At 39.4% G+C, this 23,111-nt stretch overlaps 2 protein-coding genes across 3 annotated transcripts in view; one reads left to right on the forward strand and one right to left on the reverse strand.

Moving 5' to 3' along the window:
• Positions 1 to 3,145: 3,145 nt before the first annotated feature.
• Positions 3,146 to 21,611, reverse strand: LOC121959171 (alpha-tectorin-like). 2 transcript variants are annotated; one of them, XM_088070368.1, is made up of 29 exons: positions 21,551 to 21,611; positions 21,379 to 21,450; positions 21,191 to 21,214; positions 20,979 to 21,094; positions 20,410 to 20,688; positions 18,793 to 18,888; positions 18,517 to 18,682; positions 17,278 to 17,678; positions 16,609 to 17,185; positions 15,944 to 16,527; positions 15,175 to 15,727; positions 14,498 to 15,096; positions 14,233 to 14,390; positions 13,697 to 14,097; positions 13,386 to 13,582; positions 9,611 to 10,000; positions 9,299 to 9,456; positions 8,804 to 9,195; positions 8,440 to 8,636; positions 7,956 to 8,351; positions 7,561 to 7,844; positions 7,205 to 7,482; positions 6,933 to 7,052; positions 6,478 to 6,662; positions 6,179 to 6,339; positions 5,206 to 5,457; positions 4,898 to 5,057; positions 3,991 to 4,084; positions 3,146 to 3,815 (listed from the first exon to the last, which is right to left on the reverse strand). In XM_088070368.1, exons 2-29 carry the CDS (start codon positions 21,440 to 21,442, stop codon positions 3,724 to 3,726), a joined length of 7,374 nt encoding a protein of 2,457 aa, XP_087926494.1. In that variant the 5' UTR covers positions 21,443 to 21,450; positions 21,551 to 21,611; the 3' UTR covers positions 3,146 to 3,723. The 2 variants fall into 2 exon arrangements, with proteins under 2 accessions (XP_087926494.1, XP_087926495.1); XM_088070369.1 differs by having other exon boundaries at positions 21,379 to 21,447; positions 21,551 to 21,579.
• Positions 11,356 to 23,111, forward strand: part of LOC121958772 (neurexophilin-1-like) — a 111,201-nt gene continuing 99,445 nt past the window's right edge. Inside the window, exon 1 of the mRNA XM_088070375.1 lies at positions 11,356 to 12,054. The gene's annotated coding sequence lies outside the window, so the exon portion shown is untranslated. The remainder of the gene's footprint in view (positions 12,055 to 23,111) is intronic.

Here is a 23,111-nt window from a genome sequence, read left to right on the forward strand (position 1 = left end):
TGGATGCTGTTAAGTCTGACATACACAGGTGGGTTTGAATAGGTAGGGTGGAATCTGTGAGGCTTCAGAAACTGCATTTAGTTAATTCGATTAGATATATGAAAGGAGAGTTAAAGAAAAGGGCGTAATACCTGTGACTGCACTTTAGGAGGATATATTATACCTTTGATTTTTAGGGTAGAGACTTCACAAATACTAATCAAATTTAGTCACAGCTTTAATTTTTTTTGCAACTTTAGGAATACCAATGTCAATCTGCAGGTGGTCTAATTGGTCTACCACTTTGTTCGAGATTGAAATATCTAAACAACTTTGGCCTATTATGATCTCCCAACACGCTCTCAACCCAAGGTGTAACATACGTCTACATATTATGCTCCAGTTGTGCTTCTGCGTTTTCTCTTTTTGTTCCAGGATGCCACAACTGTGATGTCAACACAAACACATAGTGGGATGATGCTTCAAATGGTTATCTTAAGGTGACAAAAGCACATGGCAACCAACGACATCAGCAAATGCACATGCTGGCACAGATGGTTAGATTAAGGTGAAAAAGGTGGTTAGGATTAGGGGAAGGAGACACATGGTAATGATTAGGAAAAAACATCACATACAGACAGGAAGCAAACATCGGACTCCTGCATGAAAGTCTGGTGACCCATCCACTGCCCCTCCCACCCTATGAGCACCTTTGCACACCTTATATTATATTGTTGCCTGCAGTGTTTCAACCCGCCGCCGTCCTGCCGCCTTTCATGTGGGCATGAAAGGGTCCGTCCGGCTGCTTTCTCAAATGGTGTCATCTGTCTGTCCACCGGGGCGTAATAAGAATTGACCTGTCCGATTGCATTCTCACCTGAAACCATCCTGCCCCATCATGCTAGGAATACTTCACCCTTCAAAGAACATTTGTATATCAACTTTTCACCTCATCTTGTGTTGAATTTTGGAAGATTGTTTTTTCTTTTTTTGCATGCCTCCAAGGTGAGAGAAAATTCTTAATGAACTGAAGTCATAAGGGTCCATGTTTAACAACACAACTACTTCATCGAAACACTCTTGCGTAAACAGTCTCACGCGCAGAAAAGAAGCGCGCCTCCACTGTTCATGCGTAAGTGTTTTGAATATTAAGGTTTTTATTGAACATTGTAATGTTGGGGGTGAAGTATTCCTTAAACTTATTTTCTAAATTGTATGTACAACTTTCAACTAAGGATTATTTCATTCAAGCTGAATTTCCCTTCAGTAAACTGTGAAGAGCTAAACGTACTCACTAAACCTACCTTGTCATCATATGTAGAGCTCAGGCACATGGTTTCCTGCAAAGCCTGGGCATGACATTTGATTCGTCATGAGGATATCAGCTCCAATGTAAACTATGTATTTTATTTTGAGTCTCCGTTTCCCTCTCACATTCATGTTCACACATTGACTTTAAAAGCCTATAAATGCCACATAAACCACAGGATTCATCTTCCATTGGTGCACTGTCAGAGGAACTAAACTATTACATGAAAAACACTGCATTATCAAACAATTACCCAAAAATAAAGAGGTGTGTTCGTCCTCTCACATCTATTGAATACGTTTTGGGTACAGACGTAGACCATGAAACCTGCTAAATTAGATTATACACTTACATTCTTTTTCTATTAGGCCCACAGATGTGAAATATGATCTGTAAAGTAATCCCCACATAACTTATCTGGATTGACAGTACTGGACAGGAGAGCCTGTGTATTGGGCCATGTGGTTTTGGACATATTGCCCCTCTTTGAAGTCTTTGTACTTTACCGTGCAGTAACACCAGTGACAAATTACATGTTGTGGGTGTGTGATAAGCGTTGTTATGTCTACTGTAAGTCTCATCCCATACTGCTGGGGACACGTTGACTGACAATGATGAATTCTAGCCCCCAAATAGATGACACAGGAGATATCGGCTCTGTCGGCCTCCACACTCAGCCAGACAAAGGAAGTTCAGCACAAAAGAGAGAAACCTGACCTCGTGTATCACTGACAACTTTTTTTTTTATGTATGTGCAGTGAGAACCATCCGGTATTTATGGTTTGGATTGTGGTAATGGTTACATTCATGTCTCCGTCACAGAACTTGTTGTGACTTCACAGTAGAGTTTTCGTACTTAATTACTGTCTATTGTTTCTAATTAGTAAGGACTAAGTGAGACAGTGGGGATGTGAGCTGCTGTCTCTCAGCTCACACAACACCAATGGGAATAAACACTCTGGATCACTACTACATGCCGTTCAGAGGCAGCTGCAGAGCAGATAGCAACCATGTGGCCATCTTGTTGAAGTTAAGATATGTAAACAAACTATAACCCAGTCCCCCAGTGATGTGATTGATGTCCAGTCTCACAGATGACATCACTGAATTTACTGATAATGATAAAATATTATTGCAATGATTTAGTCATGATGCAATATTATAATGGTGCTTTAGTCACTATATAATATCACCGTGACACTTAATTCACAATACAATATTATCATGGTACTTAAGCCACGATAAAATATCACAATACTTAAGTCACAATATAATGATATCACAATACAATATAGTCACGATATGATATCATCAAGACACTTAAGTCATGATACTATATTATCATGATACTCAAGTCACATACATTATCGTGATTTTAAATGATTTGCTATTTGCTGAGTATTGTGATAACATCTGTTGCGATAAATTGCTAGTTATTACCTTTTTATTCAACTGTACATTGTCTCCCCATATTAAAATTTTGTCAACATCTTTTTTATCTTGATAAGATAAAGTTTTAAATTAATTTGTCCATCTCACTTTATTTTTGTTGCAGCAAAATGTATCTAGCAGACTAAAAAGCAATTGATTGTAATATTCTATTAAGATGCCAAAAGCTTATTTTGTATTTGTAATATTAATAATTTAGAAAATGAGCAGATAAGCAGCAAATAAGCAGCAGCCAACAATGTAAGAAGAAGCTAAATAGGAACTAAACTGCAGTGTACAAGCTGCAGGAACTGATAGGATCGCATTTCATTGGAGTTGTACCTCATGTAACTTTGTAACAAATAAATTATGAACTGAAACGATTGATTGTTTGATGTCTCTATGTATTTTCAAGAAATCACTCTTCGCTCAAGTCAGTATCTTTTTTATATGTGGAAAATTCAAATATTATCCAGAGTAAAAAAATGTATACAAAGTAATCACAAGAGAATTACTATTTCTAATCATAAATCTTATCATAATCGTTATTATTAAGTATTGTCACTCATGAAATATTGATACAATGATAATAAAATCATTGCTACAGCCCTGAGAATAAACACAATTAAAACATTATACTAAATACAAAAAGGTGAGAAGAGCCAAATGTGTATTTGATCTTATACTGCCCTCTAATGTTGTAAAGAAAAATTACTTCAACTTTTGAAAAGACCTCTGAGGAACATAAATGAGGATGCATTTCCAAATATTTCGTAACATTTTTAACTTTGTCAGGCCTGCATCATCATCACTGTCTAACAAAAAGGGCGTCTTATTCAACTTTTTGAGTACAATACAAAAGTAAATTAACTGTTCATTCTGAAATCTAGGCATACAATCTATCTGTGCTTCAAATCTCTGAAGTTGCTGCAGACTGATTAATATGTTGTGGTGTAATATGATATGTATACTTCTGTTTACTGTACGTGCGCGTATCTTGGATCTCTCTAGCTCAGAGATTTGGCCGTCAGCAAACTGACTAACAGGGTCACCAGTGAGGCAAACTGGCCTGAAGCACGGCTCGATTTCATACTGTCATCTGCAAGAGAAAAACAGAAACCTAACATCAGAAATAAAAAAAAGTATTTTTCCACAAATATGAACACTGTGCTGATTTAAACGTGCACAATATGATTTGAACCGCTTGTAGTATTTCTATTTAATTCAAGTATGTCATCAACTGAACAAGAACACAGCTGTTATGTAAGAGTTACCTTTTTTCAGGATTAGTGGTCCTAATGAGATTGCTGCAGTGTCATGATGTGAAACATCCCTTGCTACTCTTGTGTGGTAACCCGGGTAGCAATGCTGTGGGACACAACATCACAAGTTTTCAGATGTTACAGCAGCTTGTATACTGCAGTGGTTCCCAACTTTTTCCTTGAGGACCCCCTCTATATCACTGAGTATACAGCCCCTGACTAAGTAACATATTTTATGGATATTTCATATTATATTCACTGTGTAACAATGACAGTACAGATCAACTGATAAACTGTACTTTTAACCCAAATAGTGAAGGCAGTAACTGCAGGAATTTGTGTAAAACAAGCTATTGGGATACATTTTGAGCAGATTATTTGCTGCAAATAGATAAGAAATTATTTGGGGTTTTGTTTTGTTTTCATTTTTATGAACTTATATTACAGTGCTCTATCTGCCCAATGTTTTTTTTAACAGTCATGCAAACCTTATAGTATTACTGTCTGTAACTTAGTTAAATGTTTTCTACTCCCTGGTGCTTGACCATTGTTTTATTAGCTGTTTGGTTTTAACTGCAAACTTTTCTAATCCATGGCAAGGCTGTGAGAATAGAGCCTATTCTCTTATCATGTGAGAATTCTTTGTTAAAGCTTATATCTTAAATAAAAATCTAGACTTGGAAAAATATCAGTTTGATTTTTTTCCACATAAATGAACTAAATACTGTGATATATGGGTCAAATGACCATATTTTCTTTAAAAAAATCTTACACCCATTAAAATCTAGAAGGTCTTGTGGTCCCCTGTGAACCTTTGCCACCTGTAGTGGATGTCATGACCCTCAGGTTGGGAATCAGTGGTATACAGGATGTTTTTTCCAGCGTTAATACAAATACACACAAACACAGTTGTACTTACAGCTGTGCAGTTGTTGTGTCTCAAAAGACACAGGTGAATCTGGCAGTGCAAGTAGATGGATGAAAAGTTGGTAAAGGTGAACATCCTGAAGGAGAATTGCGCCACAGTGGAGACGCCATTCTGAATCAGCTCTACTGTTTCATCTTCTGAATTAGGACACCTGGGAGACAGGGAAGATGGTGGAAGTTACAATGTCGACTTCAAGCTATATGTAATAATTGTCTAGGGTAATCTTATATGCAAGTTTTTAGAATATGTAAGGGGACTTGGAATCAGAGTGCTGACACAAGGTAAAACCATTTCTTTACTGTGCAGTGATGAGATCCCAGCGGACAGGGTAGCTTGCGTCATTGAAAGGTGTTGCCCAGCATGAATCCAGAATGGTGGAGATCTGCTGTTCATCGACTCCATCTGTCTGCACCTCAATATACAACCGCTGATCTATTTCCACTTCTAGATTCCTGTTTCTGGTCAGGGGGATGTGGAAGCCAGGGTCCTCAAAAAGGATCATCCTCAAATTATAACGACCCAGGCCGAGTGGAAGCCTTTTGTTCACAATGCTACGGAAAAACAAATGTGATTAATTCTGAGAAGGACAGACTCTAAACTAGGTTTTGGATAGTTTGTTTTCAAATGTGTAAGTACAGTGTCAACATGAGTAAAATATTCACAAACATTAGGGCCAAAAAAGTTGCCATAAAAGTATTTTGTAAGTCATCCTCTTCAGTGAAATGAATACATTTCTGAAATGCCCTACCGATGGAAATAAAACATAAACTCACCTGAAAACTTCATAAAAAGCTAAATAAAACAAAACCAAACCTGTGATAAATGATTTCTGATCATGCACTTGGGCACACACACACACACACACACACACACACACACAGACAGTAACAGATACACATAGATAAACATACATACATACATACATACATGTGCTTGCATGCACACGAACACACACATCCATAAAATTATGCCAATACACATATATTGTCATTAATAATGTCACTATTTATCATGTATCATTTTCATCTGACAAATGTTCTTGTGGTAATGATAATATGTCATGATCTGTTTAAAGGAAAGGTTCACCCCAAATAAATATACGTTATTGTTTTTTTTTCTTATTGTACCTTGTGACAATGTCTTTGTATTGTCCCTGACAAACTAACAAATAAAATGTGCTTTTGCAAAAGTAAGCTGTGCTTTAGCCACCAGAGCTTCAGCTGACCAAAAATTCAATGATAACAGTGATGAAGATGGTATTGTGGTTGCCACCTCTCTATAGGGTTGATGCCCACATCCATAGACAAGGCCTGGGCTAGAGGGTATTCACAGGAGAAGTGCAGGAGGATTCTCTTCTCACGGCTAATGAGGCCCTCATGAGGGTCCACGTTGCCCTGGATGGCGTTCTCATACATGAAATGGGTCCCGTTGCTCTTTAAGAGTAAGATGACAAAAAGTGTTTAAGCATTTTGATACAATATGCTTTTTACTTTTACATATAAAGCTATGTAATACGGAGGTAAATAACTACATGCTTTTGATTCTGTGTCAAGAACATATATGGACTGTACCCTGAGAACTGTCCCACACAGCTGGTCATCATTGTTAAAGTGGAACACCAGTCGTCCATCCTGGACAGTCCCTTTGCAGGTGTCATCTCGGAGGTGGAGGGCACTGGAGGGGAAGCCAGCTTCAAACAGCTGGCAGCGCGATACAGACATGGTGCCTGAACTACTGACGCAGGTGATGGACGAGTCTGTGAAAGAAAGATATATGTGATAACATAATATGTCTATAGGCTTGTAAAGGCAAAAAGAGACATTTGTAGTGGATGGCATTTAATTGTTGTCAGTCCTTTATGGACCAGTTATAAGGCAGATCATTTACATATGAAAATAGTTAGTTTGCAGCCTCATTGTTGATGTGTCTAGTTGAGTTATAGTTTATACTCTAGTGCAGCAAGTTCAATCTATTATCTTTCATGATCTCATCAAAACAAAGCAGTGTTTAGGAGGAACTGGCTCACCGTAGCTCTCATTGTTGGGTCGATGGTGGTGTTCATCACAAAAGCAGCCGTACACACCGTCCTTCTCACCACACCACTCATACTCTGTGCAGTCCAGCTGTTCACAGGGGTCTGACTCAGCTATGAGGAAAGAATGAGAGGAGGAGTGATGAAAGTGAAACAAAACGGGTAAAAGAGAAGATGCCCTTAGGCACCACAAGGACAAATGGCAAGTTCTTCTAAGGAGTATACCCTTTTCTCATTAATTATCTTATTAGTCTAGGGCAACTTACCACATTTCAAAGCAGGGCGCCACTCTGGGATGTTCAACCCCAAAACAGAGCAGGTTCTCTCATAGGCGGAGACTGCAGAACACAGCATGCCGTTGGCTGGAGTGTAGAGGCAGAGATCATAAACGCAGGAAGTGAAAAACGGCCGCGGGTCAGAGTGCAGGTGACAGGCACTGAATGGGCCGCTACTGTTGGTGATGACACTACAGAGCTCAGAGTATTCTTCCATGAAGGGACAGTCGTTCAGTCCATCATCATTATCCTCATCTGTGGATCCACATCTGTAAAAGACACATTGCCATTACTGTCTGCTGCAGTATTCATAAAATTATGGACATTTGTTTTTCATAACGGCTCACTGTGGTTGGCTTGTTGGTGACTTCCAGCTGTGTCCAAATTGGTTGTCATTTTGGGCAGATGTGCCATTGGGCAGGACTTTGTCATCTGCAGGGTCACTGTTGAAGTTTCCACACATCCCAGTGACTCTGTTTTGACGATGGTGGCCCACTCTGACCAGTAAAGTACTCTGCCCATCAAACTGGACTATCAAGTCATCAGCACTGACCACGATGTTGTTTTCCTGCCTTACTACCTGAGCTAATGTTCCTACAGTGGTGGGAAGAGACACCTCACTTCCATTTACCTGGAGAGATCAGAGATTAGAAAGAGGCAGACATAAGGCTTTTGTTGTGCGGTATGTTTACACCAGACAGATATAGAAAGTTGTTTTTGTTTAAAGTCATAAAGACTTTACCTTCACTCTTTTGTTGGGTCCAATCCTAACATTCACACTCTCAGGCTGATTTGTGAGGTATATATCCACTGTTGACACAAATGACACATGGTTGTTGCCACGGTGATTATTGGTAGCCACGACCTGAAACTGGGTTTCATTGGTGCCGTGGCTCAGACTTTCAGTTATGATGTAAGAGCATGTGCCCTGGAAATGAGCCAATGCCCCATCAAAAGTGATGTAGTGTGGGTCCCCCCACACAGTGCAGGTGGTCAAATCATCGAAACAGCCAAGCTGGCCATTTTTGATGGTGCACTCTTGTGTCGAAGTGCAAGATGCAGCAGAGCAGCGCAGGTCATTGGGAGCATGACACTCACATCGCTGGGAGCAACCTTCTGTCCAGAAGGACTCACCAGCCTGCAACATGAAAAAGAGTAAAGAAGAGTTTCTCATGGAAATGTTGCATATTGTAACCATGGAAAGTATTAACAGGAAATTGACTTACATTGTAGTAGAAGCCTGCATACTGACAGCCACAGCTTTCGACTGGGACACATCTCGTCCCGCTCCTGAGAAAACCTTCATCACAGAAACATCCCTCAGAGCAACCCTGCTCACAGGCAGCATCAATGCTGCTGGCACAGGTGTGGCCGCAGTCGGTACCACACAGCTCATAATGGCTGTTGGCTGGACAGTCAAGTCCTTTATAAGTGAGGAGAGAAGAGATGGCTGTAAGATTACGATAATCACTAAAGTCCATTACACACATTTTTGAGTCTACAGTTGCTCAGGAGGCATGTTGAGGAAAATAAATTGCTGATATTAGTATCTATGTCATTTTTAAATGGGACCTTGACTAGCTGACTTACTGCAGGGGGTATCCTGTCTCCACGGGTTGACTTGAACTTTAGCAGACTGACAGGCGCTGACGTACGCCTCAATGGCCCCGCAAAGGGAATCAATTCCAGCGATACATACATCAAACACACAGCTCTTGAAATATGGCTCTGGGTCAACCTGCTGATGGCAGGAGCTGAAGGGGCCGTCATTTGCCTGAATCACATCGCATTGGGCTCTGGCAGGGAGGTCATTGGTGCATTGTGGACAGGAAGAGCCACATCCATCACTGCATGTGTCGTCGCCTTCCACTTTCCAAGCTGCCCCAAACTCATCTGGAGTGGTGACCATCATTCCAGATGGGGTGTGGAACTCATCATTTGGGTTTCCATTGAAGTTTCCACAAAGTCCACATGTTTTTCCTCTGCATTGATGACATTAAGTTGATTGATTGAAGCTACATGTATCAAATATTTGATGATAAAGATTTTTTAGTTTAAAGGAAAACATTTAAACATGCCACATACCTGTATCTTGAAGGTAGAGAGACTAAGACTTTATACAATCCATCATATGTGACAGTCAGGCCAAAATCAGTAGTGAGATGTGTGTGAGATCCTCTTGCATAGATAGAAACACGAGTTCCATTCAAGAGAACAGGTAGGTTTTTCGTCACTCCATTCACCTTTAACATCAGAAAAACAGAAGTGGATGAACAATCATATAATTGAATTTGTGTTGCAACTGTCTGGTGCTTTTGAAAATGATATATTTTGTTTCCAGTGTAGATTAGATTTCATTAGGAATGTCTGTAAGTGTTGGAAAGTTGCTTAACTCACGTTTACCACACCATGGCTCTCCCTTGACATATGCACTTCATAGCCCCACACATTGACAAAAACTTCAGCTGTGACTGAAATTTTCAACCCTCTCCACGGCTCATTCTTAGCTTCCACTGAAAATCCATGGATCCCATCGATGTCGTTACATAGTGTGGCCAAAACATAACGGCAGGTTCCCTGAAAGTCGTATGCCTTGTGATCAAAGGTGATGTAATGTGGGTCCCCCCACACAGTGCAGGTAGTCAAATCATCAAAACAGCCCAGCTGGCCATTTTCTATGGTGCACTTTTGTGTTGGAGAGCAGGATGCAGCAGTACAACGTAGGTCATTGGGAGCATGGCACTCACATCGCTGAGAGCACCCTTCTGTCCAGAAGGACTCACCAGCCTGCAACAGGCAAGAAAAAAACAAACATACAACACATAGGCCAAAACAGTCGCTGGCTTGTTTTATATAATGGATATTTTGATATGTCAATGAAGGCTGCATTCAATTTACTGAGCCTGGAAAAGTCTCCTGGAGGCACAATTAATGGAGCAGAACCATCGAGAAGTTCCACTTCTGCTTTTCCTGCCATGATACTGAAGCCATCCAGAACATAACCACTTCCCTACTATAGAAAAGCTACAGTATGTTACGACTGGTCCAATGTGGTCTTTGTGTGAAAATGCAGTTGAAATCAAGATTTAGGCTACCACCTCCAAGTATTGTGATTTTTAATCTGGGCCTGGTCCGATGTGGTCTTCATGTGGAAAACACAGTTAAATCTCCTGTATTGTATTTTCACAAAGACAATAAAGGTTTCAGAAATCTTAAACCCTGTTTTAATTCATGTTTTGCCTCTCTTAGAGAATCCTATCCAGATTTGATCTGTCTAAGTAGTAGTTTTTATCTGGTACAATGTGGTCTTGATGTTTCAAACTAGTACAAACTCCCTTTTTGCATTTTCTCAGACAATAAATATTTCACAAATTTGAAAATGGACTTCAGACAGCGACAAGTTACGTTTCCCCAGAACTTTGCTCTTCATTACAAAGTTGCATAAACATGAATTATTCTTGATGTTTGCTCTGTGCTGTGAAATTTTTGTACACCCTTTGAATTTATGCACAATTATTGTCCCATAAAACTTTTTAAAAATGAACTTAGTTTTTTTCATGCTTTCTACTAAAGTAATAAACATATGATATGGAGGCTATTTTTTTTTATCTAAAAATTATAAATCATTTAGTAATTAATTTTAGCTTTATTATCTCTTCACTCTTTTACTGTAAATCTCTATCCTTTATTACATTTTATATTTAATTACTCTGTACAGCACTTTGAATTACGCTGTTGTATAAAAAAGTGCTACAAAAATTTTCAGGTAATTTTCTAATAACCTAATTTCTTAATCATTTTCTTGCCAATTTTTGGGACATTCCTTGTTTAGCTGTTAATGCCCTCCTACCATGTTATTAACAGAAATCAAGCAAATTTGCTCAGATATCAAAGGGTTGAGTTTTTGTTTTTTTTTTTAACTCTCCTCTTATCCGCTGAATGGGACGCCACCAATCTGAAACTGACTTCAGCATCGTGTTGTCTCGTGAAACAGGTCCCGAACTCCTTAACGGACCCGCCGCGCGGCATCGTTTGGAGAGTACCTTTACTGTTTATTTTGCCACTATTTTCAAACCTACATTTATATACCTGGAGATTTTTTAATCATTTAAAAGTGGCTTGGTTGACATTCTGTCGTGTCAGAACCCCAGAGCACATTATTTTTGCTTTGCTTTGGATAACTAAAGATTGGTCCGGGACAAAACCAACATAGGCCTACCTTATTGGTATGTTAGCTAAAACTTACCATTATGGAGGAAGCCACCGACGGAAGCAGGAAACACGGCTAATGTTTACTACGACTTGTGCTTTCTGCTAGTTGGTGGAGACAGAAATTTCTGGCCGCTGTTGAACTATCCTGGAGTCGCTGGTAAACTTGTAAATAAAGCTAACAGTGCGGTTTCAGTTAGGAAGAAGCATTAGCAAGACGGCGCTATACAAACAAATGCCGGATAGCTCAGCTGTCGAAAACTTCGTTTGTATCACCGGTATATTCGTCAAGTCATTACACCTTAAATAACAGATTTCGGCACTGGATACAGCCTGTTACTCAACATCAACCTACTCTTGTGAAAGTGGAGAGAAAAAACGAACACCACTAAAGTGTCTTTACCGTGACACAAATGCAACGTTTCGGAGGTAAATGTGTCAACAAGCTGCGCATGAGACCCTGTTCAAAGTCATCACAGTCATCACAGTGACCATTAACCAGACTGGACTAAACCTTTCCACGCAGTGAAGAGGATGAACGCCGTCCAAAGGAATTAAATACCGGAGTCGTGGATCATCATGGATCAGTGTGAACACAGGAAGGGTCTCTCAACAATATTTAAAGAAAGGAGGTCGGTCATTTTTATTATCTTATGTTCCTTTCTTCGTGGCTTGTGTGCAGGGTTCCCACGGTCATGAAAAACCAGGAAAAGTCGTTTCTTTCTCTTTCTCTCTCCCTTTCTTTCCTTTCTTCATTTTTCAAAAATATAATGATTTCACAAATCTGAAACGGTGTTTTAAATAATATTTTGCTTCCCAGGTAAGTCTGGATTTGACCTGTCTAAGCATCGTGGTTTTCTTATTTGGACCTGGTCCAATGTGGTCCACATATGCAAAAAGCCGTGGATAGGTCGCTCAGCAATTTTTTGTTTCCACAAAACTATGTTCTTCATTACAAAATCAGTTGACTTTTGCGCAAATTTGCTTTTGTTTTTTTGAAAAGGGGAACAAGGTATTGAGCAATTTATAAAAAGGAAATGATTCCAAAATAGCAATAAATGACCAAATTACCTAAAAAAAGCTTAAAAGGGCAAAAATAGGGAAAGTAAAAAACAAAAACAAACAAGGAATGACGTGAAAAAAAATAATTCAGTTACATAATCTTTAATATACATGCATGTGTGCACAATCCTGATATTTATACATATAGTTTTCTCTACATTTTCCCTTGCTTTTTAAAAAAACAAAGCAATTTTGTCCATGAAAATGGGTGGGAACCCTGGTTATGTGTGTATGTGTCCTGCTTCTGCACCCGCCGTGGTGATCTTCTGGTATTGACTGTTAAAGAAGTTTAAGTAATAGATATTTATTGTATTATTCACCATTTGATTAATATGCCTGTCATACTGCCTATTGCGCTCGCTGTGGTGGCCATGGTTTACTTGATGCTTTCCTTGTGTCCTTGCTGGGTTTCTGTGTTGTTCTGACATTCTCAGATTATTTTACTTGAAAAGAAGAGCAGTTGAAGTGTAAGCTTGTGTTTATTGCTTGATTTGCTTGATGCTTTGTTATTTCTACTGAAAATTGAGCTTTGCTCTGTTCTGCTTCATTTGTTATACCTTTCTGTTTCTCTCTGGATTATTGTCTCCATGGATGAAAGTCATTACAACGCTCTGATTTAGGGGACACTAGGGATGCAGAATATTAGATTTTTTGCCAATATCTGATATGCCGATATATAACAACTCATTTGACCTAAACCCATATCAATATGTGCACTTTTTTCCCCTACCTAATTTTAGTGATCATCAAGTCTCTTCTGCAGTGGAATTAACATCATATTTTTTAGATCTGAGGCAACTTGTAGAAGCAATTATGATATGCAATCCATTAAGTTCATGGTTCATTTTTTGTGAATGAGCAACTCTGTATATTATTTAGTATTCACATGGATGTGACTTACATCATAGTAGAACCCATTATACTGACAGCCACAGCTTTCCACAGGGACACATCTTGTCCCACTCCTGAGAAAACCTTCGTCGCAGAAACATCCCTCAGAGCAACCCTGCTCACAGGTGGCATCAATGCTGCTGGCACAGGTGTGACCACAGTCGGTACCGCACAGCTCATAATGGCTGTTTACTGGACAGTCAAGTCCTGTGTAAGTGTGGAAATAATTGACAATTATCAGATGACCCAAGTACTTTTATCCATATGTGATGAGTTATTCAGAAAAGACATCTTAGGTTAATGATTGACTGGTTGACTTACTGCAGGGGGTGTCCTGTCTCCAAGGGTAGATTCGAACATTAGCAGACTGACAGGCACTTACGTATGCCTCAATGGCTCTGCATAGAAGATCTTGCCCCTCATTTCCCGACACACAAACATCAAACACACAGTCTTTAAAATATGGTGCTGGGTCCACCTCTTCATGGCAGAAGCTGAGGGGGCCATCAGCTGCTTGAATCACCTCACATTGGGTTCTAGCAGGGAGGTCATTGGTGCATTGTGGGCAGGAGGAGCCACACCCATCACTGCAGGTATAGTCGCCTTCCACTTTCCAAGCTGCCCCAAACTCATCTGGAGTGGTGACCATCATTCCAGATGGAGTGTGGAACTCATCATTTGGATTTCCATTGAAATTTCCACAAAGTCCACATGTTTTTCCTCTGCATTGATGACAATGATTGAATACTTTCAGTGACAGAAATCAGAATATAGAGGGTTATTAAGTGTCTTTATTTGGAAATAGTTTTTAAGTATGTCAAGACATTTTATTTTTAGCTCTTCTGAATGGCAGATACCTGTAATCTGCTGGTACAGAGATAAACACTGAACTATATCCATCAAAGGTAACACTCAAGCCAAAATCAGCACTGACAAATACACGAGGTCCACTTGAATAGATTGAAACCTGACCTCCATTCAATAGAATAGGTACAGTTTTAGTTTCTCCATTTACCTGAAAGAGAGTTTGGAAGAAAGATCAGGTGTGTTTTCTCATTTTGTTAATCCTTTGACATTCACATAAAATTGTTCAAAAAGTTTTATTCTATTTTAACAACTTACTTGAACCACACCATGTCTGTCTCTTGACATGTGCAACTGAAAACCCCACACATTTACAAAAACTTCAGCTGTGATTGAAACTGGCAGCCCACTCCACGGCTCATTCTTAGCCTCCACAGAAAATTGGTGGAGCCCATCAGTGGTATTACAAAGGGTCACCAGAGTATAGCGGCAGGTTCCCTGGAAGTCATAGGCCTTGCGATCAAAGGTGATGTAGTGAGGGTCACCTGAGGCAGAGCAGGTGCCATGATGGTTTGGATGGCAGCCAAACTCACCCTCCACCACACGGCAGGACTCCTGGGGACCACAGGAGTTGGGGACACAGTGGACTACCCCAGTAGTGCCATCACAGGCACAAAAGCTCTGACACTCCTCACCATCCCAGAACTGTTCGCCAGCTTGCCAGTACCGTCCCTGGTGATGGCATCCGCAATGTGTTGGTGGTACGCACTGGTTTCCATTGAGGACAAAACCATCCTTGCATTGGCAACCCTCCTGGCACACAGTACCACATTCAAAAGGGAAAGAGAGACTGGGACAGGTGGAGGGACAAGAGGTTCCACAGACTTCATAATGGCTGTTTTGAGGGCAGTTTTGCTCTAGAGAAAAAAAATTTTTTTTTTTTAAAATATCATATATACAATATCCAAGCTTAATCCAAAAAGGAGTGTTCTTACCACAACTAGTTGCTTTCCTCCAGTGTCCAAGGGCTACACCCTTTAGTTGACACATGAGTACGTAATCTCGTAGGACCTCACATAGTGCCGATGATGGATCTCTGGAGGTCTTAATGATCTCCACACATGCATCCATATTCTGCTGTGGGTCCACCATGTCCCAACACTGGGAAAATGGTCCATGCGGTAAGCCAAGAATGCCACAGTACTCGCTAGAATTGTAGTTTATTGTAGAGTTTTGATTTACACTTTCCACACAGTGTGCAGCAAGAGAGCCATCTCGCCAACTGTCCCCAAAGTCCTGAGAGCTGTTGACCAGAATGCCATTGGGTGTACGGAAGTCGTCATGTGGTTGACCATTGTAGTTACCACAGAGTCCACCCAGTGAACTACTGTAGATGCCAGGTGCAGTGACACGCACAAAGTGAGGCCAGACCGTCTGCACAGTTACACCAAAGGAGGTGTGCAGGATGATACTGTGAATGTTGCTGTGGTAGATCTGGATTCTGCTGGATGCTGAGCTGAAGGGTAGTCTGATCCGCTGACCATCAACCTACAGGGCCATTGAGATTCATTCTTTGTAGTTAACAAGATTTAAACAAAGGTACTATGTGCTGTTAAATATTCAGAAGAAAAGTACCAGTGATAATATTCATGTCACTAAATTTTTCTCACATATCCACTACCATTTTGTCACATTTGTCTTCATAAGTGTTCAGGATTCATGATTGCATTCAAGATTGCTCTCAAAAAAGGGCCAGTCACTTACATGTATTCTGCTGCTATTTTCCATCTCAATGGACACATGTACTCCCTCTGCCTCAAACTTTAGCAACCGGGCAAAACCTTGTTGGCCTTTGGGCACTTTTTCAGCTGTCACCACAAAATGTGGGTGACTAGACAATCCCATTACTTTGGCAAGAGTCAATCGACATGCTCCAGGATAGTGGTATGTCAGTCCATCAAAAGTTTGATATGTCCCTGGGCCTCTTATCCAGCATGTTGCATAATTCTTAGGTCTGCATCCTCTTTCTCCCTCCTCTATGCTGCATGAGTCAAGTGGGCCACATCCATGGGAGCGGCAGGTCATAGTGCCATAACTGCAACTACAACGTCTCCCACAGTCCTCATCTAGTATTACAGTTTCTCCAGAGCGGTAGTAGCGACCCTCAAAGCTGCAGCCACACTCGGCATGAGGGACGCAGACTCCAGCACTAAGGACGTAGCCTGAATTGCAGATGCAGCTTTCCTGGGCAGGGAGAGGACAGTTGTGGGTAGAATTTGGATTGACACAAGTTGCTGGACATCCTGTGCCTTGGGACTCAAAGTGGCTGTTGGCAGGGCAGGGGATTTCTAGACAAAAGAAAACAACATTGATCTTCAAATCATGGGCATTTTACCCAAAAGGATTATTTAAAATAAATAATAACATACCACAGAAGCCTTGTCTCCTCCAGCTCGGCAGCTCTATACCATTCTGTTGACACTGACTTGCATACACATTTAGGGCTTGGCACAGAATGGGTTGATACCCTCCTCCCAGACAAAGATCATAAACACAACTCTCCACAAAGTTCTGTGGGGGAAGTTGCTCATGGCAAGCGGCAAAAGGTCCAGAAATGTTCGAGAGCATACCACAATGGGCATTGTTGTTGTATAATGCTATCTCAGCATCAGTGCAGGTAGTACAGTCCAGACCTTCACACTGTGGTCCACAACCAGGCTCATCGTCTCCTGATGCTTGCCAACTGTTTGCAAAAACCACATCAGAGCTCACAAGCTCACCTTGGCGGGTTCTGAAGTCATCTCTGGGATCATTGTTGAAGTTTCCACACAGGCCACATGTTGCATTCTGGTAAGTGTAGGGCACACTGATCCAAACATAATGATTGGTGTCATAAGACACATCTAAGCCAAAGTTAGTACTGACGATCACAGAAAATCCTGACTCATAAACCTGGACTGTGCCATTGTTAAGGGAGATGGGAGTGGCAACAAAGTTGCCATTAACCTGTGAGCACAACAGCAAGCAAAAACATAGTCACAAAATTTGAACTAAATAAAAATACATCACTAAATAAAGACTTAGTTGTTATTGCTAACCTTTGCCTGACCACGACGTCCCTTGACAATCTCGATTGTTTCATTATAGACGTACACTTTGACCAGTCTTGTCCAAGAGACTCGAGTACTGCCCCGGTGCTCGTTCTTGCCCTCTACTCTATAGTAGGGCAGCCCATGACCACATTGCTCTGAGAGAACATAAGTACAGGTTCCCTGGAAGTGAAACACTCTGTCATCAAAGGTATAGTAATGTGGATCACCACTTATGCTGCAGGTGCCTTTCTCCACCGTCTGGCAGGAGAACTGAAAGTCAGCAGGTTGGCAGATTTGGGAAAAGGTGCAGGGTTGGCTGTGACACTTCAAGCCTGCTGTGGTGCAGGTGCACTTTTGTGCACAGGTACTGTCGCTCCAGAATGAGTCACCCAGCTGAATGGGTACACCTTGAAGAGAACAAGAAATCAAAGGTGACTTAAGGGTAAAGACAGGCCTCAAGCCTTCTACAAATCCTGACACTGAAATGGCATCTTTTCAGACAGACAAATTAGAAGAAAATGAACTTTGTTTGAGACATTTGCTTTTGCAACATACTTTGGCGAGATGTAGCAACAATTAACGTGATTTTTGACTCAGTTGGTAGGAGATTAAAATCTGAGTCAAAATAAGGAAAAGTGTTGAATTGTATGAATCGTATTTGATCTATGCACACAATATATATTACACTTCTAAAAGAGGTGAAGGTATGCAGAGGAGAGACTGCCACGCCCACTTAGGAGACCGGTAGTTAATACCATTTTGTGTCATTGTTGCAGCTTGTAATGAGGTATCCTCAGACTCACTGGGGGATGTTTTGGCATCTAATGGCAGTTTTGGTGTTTTTTCTTGTCTATTCATAATTCATTGCAGCCCTGTCAGCTTGTAAAAGTTGCATATGTTTTGTGCCTGTTGATTGCTGTGCCATACTGTCTGTAAATCTACATAGATCTGCTCATAGACTTCTTTTATTGTCCATTTGTGAGAAAGTCTTTTCCAGGGTCCAAAGCTACCATATGTCTTTGTCATCAAAGAAGAAATAACATATATATAGCCTCTGGATTTGGGTTTGGGTCTCAAATTTGGCAGTACCAGGCAGTTTCAGTTGTATCAGGTCTGACAGGTGCTGGTACAAGGCTGGTTTCATAGTTTTAGGTCCCTACAGAACTCTCCCATGGATATGTGTTGCTGTAGAGCACATGCTGCATAAAGCACACAGTAATGATCAACCTCTTTATCTCATTTTACCATTGAATGTGCAGAATCTTGATCCATGGTCTATCTGGAAAGCCCAGCGACCGGGTACATTGACATTGCTGCTCAGGAGGAAGTTTGAATTACTGCCTGTTGCAGCATTAGTGAATGATCCAGGTATGGTAAAATGATGAGTTGAGTTTATTGTATCATAGCCAGCCTGAAAATACAAAAAATTGAAATAAAATGAATATAGTTAGAATAAGAAATATACATTATCATTTTTCATAATTAGTCACAGCAAAACATATGAAATGTAGGGGATCTGACCTGAACGTTCCAATTGGTTGAGGCTATTGTCCCATAGTTCATCAACACAAACGAGTGCTGTGCTCCAGAGATCAACACCACCTGGACGGTTGTACGCTGGAAAATATTAATTAATTGTCATATATGCTGCTTTTTCCATGTATTACTAGATATTGCAGTTCAGAAACACTTTGTTACAACACTCTATCAATATATCCCTCCATTAGGTAATTAATTTATTATCTAGTATTTCTAAGTTACTTTTCAATTCATTGCAATCATTGTTAAATAAAATCTGTAATTTAGACAACTGGTATAAAAGACTGAAAAATGCCACACTTTGTGTCACAATATTCTACCAAATGTGTAACATTTTCCTCAACTCTAGTTTACAGTATATTAGAATGACATCAGTCACTATTGTGGGTAATAGTTATGCTGTTCCTTTTACTGCCCTAGAAATGGGATATATTGCACTCTGTCAAATGATTTACTGATGGAATTCAGTAAATCATTCACATCATTCACAGTATTTGTAGAGGGAAATACTCACACTAAGTTGTAAAAATAGGTCAGTTTTCAAGAATAAGTTGCATATTGTGCCCCCCCCCCCTCAAAAAAAAAACCTGTAACGGGGTAAAAATCGTAGAAACCTCAGGTAGAGCTAGGGAGGATCCCTCTTCCAGGACGGATAGACGTGCAATAGATGTCGTAAATAACAATTAAATTACAATCAGAGATCAAACTGTAGAAATGTAAAAGTTACTTGCGATGTAGCAGGTACCTATTATATAGTGAGCATGATGTTAGTTTTTGTTTTTAACAAAATTCTGTCATTGCATGATGATGTAGTTAAATTGCATTACCAAATAACAGGTAGATAACTTTAAAGCACACTTGTTTCGAAGGTTTATCTATCTCAAACAAGTTTCTAGTCTCTGCAAGTTGATTTTAATATCATAGAAGGCTACATCTGTCTTTTTAAAATTTGCCAGTTAGGTAAATATAAGTGAGATTAGACACACTATTGGCAAATACAATGACTCTGATCAGTGCCACAAAAATGTGAGATAACATCCCTGATTTAAACATCTTAACAGTCAGACTCGTCGCCTGAGCAAAGACTGGAAGTCTTTAGTCATGAACTTTTTGTCATTGTATGATGTTCTTTCTCTTATTAAACACATTCCCCATAAATAAAACTGGTGGCTTTTCCCTTTTAGATTTTAATCAGTATTACACACCCAGCCCAAAATTGATGATGCAACACTGTCTCAGTGTATCACTATTAAATAATTTATTTATTATTTCATGCTTCTATATTAGTTTTCAGTTCATTGTTGTTAATATTAATTTTAAAATTGCAAATTTAGAAAATTTGCATGAATAACTGTGTGAAAATTGCCTAATTTCTTTATTTCATGCTAAGAAAGGCATAATGCTCAGAAAACCCCCTCTTGTGCCACATTTTTGCTCCGGAATTAATTAAAAAAAATGAATTTGAATTACAATTTCATCACCATGATCATTTGTAACATTTTAAGTTAAGTGCTATTTTAGCCTTTTTTTCCATTAAAATTTTCATACTTCACTGTAATTTCACCATTCTGGAAGCCCTTTTGGGTTTAGTTGACTTACTGTTCCCGAATTTGGAAAGTAGGCCACTTCATACCATGTTGCAACAAAAACCCAGTTGGCATTGAAGTTCATGTTTGGGAAGTAGTCATTAATGTCCCGTGTAGCTTGTTGGAGTACACTGCCACTGGTGTATTGGTTGTAGTAGACCTGACCAATCTCTCTGTTGTCGAGATCTGTCCAGAATGGAGCGATGAAGTCTCTGGGTACATATAGCGGGAACCTTTGAGGTGAATGTGCCCTGAGTGGATTGTCAAATGTCAGGTGTCCATTGTGGTTGACCTGCAAATAAATGAGTAAAAATAAATAAATACATACATATAAATGAATGAATGAATGAATGAATGGTGAGTATTGTTCATTAGCTGCACATTCTACATTCAAAGGCTCAGATTTTTCTGAGTATGTGTAAAAAATTAAATACTATGTGGCAGTTTTACAAAATTATATTTCATATTTTGGCTTTTGCAATATTGGAAGCAGTTTCAGTGATGGGAAACTTAATTTGACAGGAAAATGTTTTCACAATCTCCATTTATATGTACATTATTTTGTAAGTAAATTTTACATACATAAATTTGATGGTATGTCCGTCCAAAATAGACAAAAGGTCGCTTTAGGGCAATCCGTGGAGAACTTCCATCATCTGATCGAGAGCTTGCAGTTCCAGATATTGTGTAGAGGGGTCCTAGGGAACAAGGGTGTATCACAAAAATGAACAAAAATGTAGTATATTATATATATAATATTAAAATGTTAAAAAGGATTCAAGATGTGAACTTACTTACGACCTGAGGAGTCACCACACCTGTAGTGAAACAAATAAATAAGAAAGAAGAATAAAATAAATAAATGAGCAGAATATTTTGTTTTTGAAACAATCCAGCAATGTAGGTTGATGAGTTAGATAGAATAACAAAAAAACTGTTGAAACTATAGGCCTAATGAAATAAAATACATAAAATTACTCACTTATCATCCCCAAAAGCAGCACAAACAACATGATTTGACAGGCCATTCTGTCAAGCTCAAACATCAAATCTGCTGTACAAACATAATGAACGTTATCAACATTTTACCATAACAAAGCACTGAGTAAAATCTAGTTTTTGACATTAAATTTTGCCCTCTTTGAAATAATCACCTGTTCATGTATGCTGTCTGCTTCCCTCTCATCCAGTTGAGACTGCAAGGCTAAAACCAGGCTTTATATAATAAACGCTGGCACAGAGCCATAACCTGATTTTCTCTAGTGGCACAGAGCCATAAACCTGACTTTCTCTAGTACTTACAGAAGTACTGATTTGTTTTATCTTTTGTGTTTGGGTCATTGATGGTTTAAATTGATAAAATTAATGTTCTCTTATGACCAATTAATCAAACTTTTCTGTTGTGTTTAAATGAAAATTATGAAAAAATAGTCAGCATCAACATAGGGGAATTTAATCTCATATTCTATGCCCATCAAAAAGGTGCTTCTCTCAATGCTAGTTTAGTTGCCGTGCAAAACCTTTTACTGTCATAGGAATTGGATGCATCTCACTCTGTTCAATGATTTACTGATAAAACAGTAAATTATTCCCAAAATGTTAGTGATAGGAAATACCCACTTTCAGGGTTAAGACTAAAGGTCAATTTGTTCTTCCTTGTGGGTCTTTTAGCAAAAAGCATAATTTCCTTTTCAGTATTTCAAGATTAAACAATCAGCTTTTGTTTATAGCAAAGTTAAACAGTCTCTGCGTGTTGATGCAGTTAAATTACATTACCATATCATTTTAAAGCAGACTTATTTAGGCTGCCAGTTGGCTCTCTGCAAGTTGATTTAAATATCACAGAAGGCATCCCTAAACATCGTAACAGTCAGACTCATAGCCTGAGCAAAGACTGTAAGTCTGTAGTCATGAACTTTGTGATACTGTTTGGAAAGTAATTTCTGCACATGAACATATTCAAAATTTAAAAAAATAACTGGTTGTTTTTCCTGTTAGTTTATAGCGTTATTAATCCATCACCTAGCCCAAAACTGATAATGCTACAATACTGATGATATCAAACAATGGCGCCCCCAGATATTTTTCATAGGTCTGTCTTGATGGAGCTCTTGAATTGTTTTAAGGTTATTTTTTGGCTCTTTGCCTTTATTTGATTGGACAGCAATCGAACCCCCTGCCACTGTGGCAAGGACACAGGCATGGTACATTGGGCAAATGCTCTACTAGATTAGCTTCAGGGTGCCCTGCCCTCAAAAATCTTGGGATGGCACACCAAAAGTAAAAGCTTCAACTGAATTTCAGGGAAATTGATATCAGCTGATATTACTGAAAATATAGATTCCTGGATTATCTAATGGCCTAAAACATTTGCTTTTGAGACCTGCAAATGCTCTGTGTGCAAGTGCAGAAAAACAGTTTTCTTCCTGAGGATGTGTGATTGTGTGGTAGAGAAACCTATCTTGTTAAACTGGCAAACAACATTCTCTTATTTTGTGGTTGATTAAATAAAATGGATCACTTCATTATGATGCAATGTGATACTTCACAGTTACACAGATGCATTCTTCCTTGTGTGTAGCCTGTTTAGATTGTATCACATCTGCTGCACTGCTTTGTTTTAGTATTTTGAATGTTTTATACTATACTGCTGAATGTTTTTATTGATTTTTTTTATTTGAATGGTCTCATTGTTTTCGTCGTTTTTTATGATTG

The sequence above is a fragment of the Plectropomus leopardus genome, chromosome 19, assembly GCF_026936395.1.
Source record: "Plectropomus leopardus strain MGB_pleo_1.0 chromosome 19, ASM2693639v1, whole genome shotgun sequence".
Taxonomy (NCBI): Eukaryota; Metazoa; Chordata; class Actinopteri; order Perciformes; family Serranidae; genus Plectropomus; species Plectropomus leopardus.

Bases quoted from the DNA above. Each gene is read 5' to 3' on its own strand.
- LOC121959171 (XM_088070368.1), bottom strand. From the start codon at position 21,442: ATGTTTGAGCTTGACAGAATGGCCTGTCAAATCATGTTGTTTGTGCTG. The intron at 16,528-16,608 runs GTATGTTATTAT...TCTTTTGTCTAG, and splicing joins GAGGAGACAAGGCTTCTGTG to AAATCCCCTGCCCTGCCAAC. The intron at 15,728-15,943 runs GTAAGTGACTGG...ATGGCCCTGTAG, and splicing joins AAAATAGCAGCAGAATACAT to GTTGATGGTCAGCGGATCAG.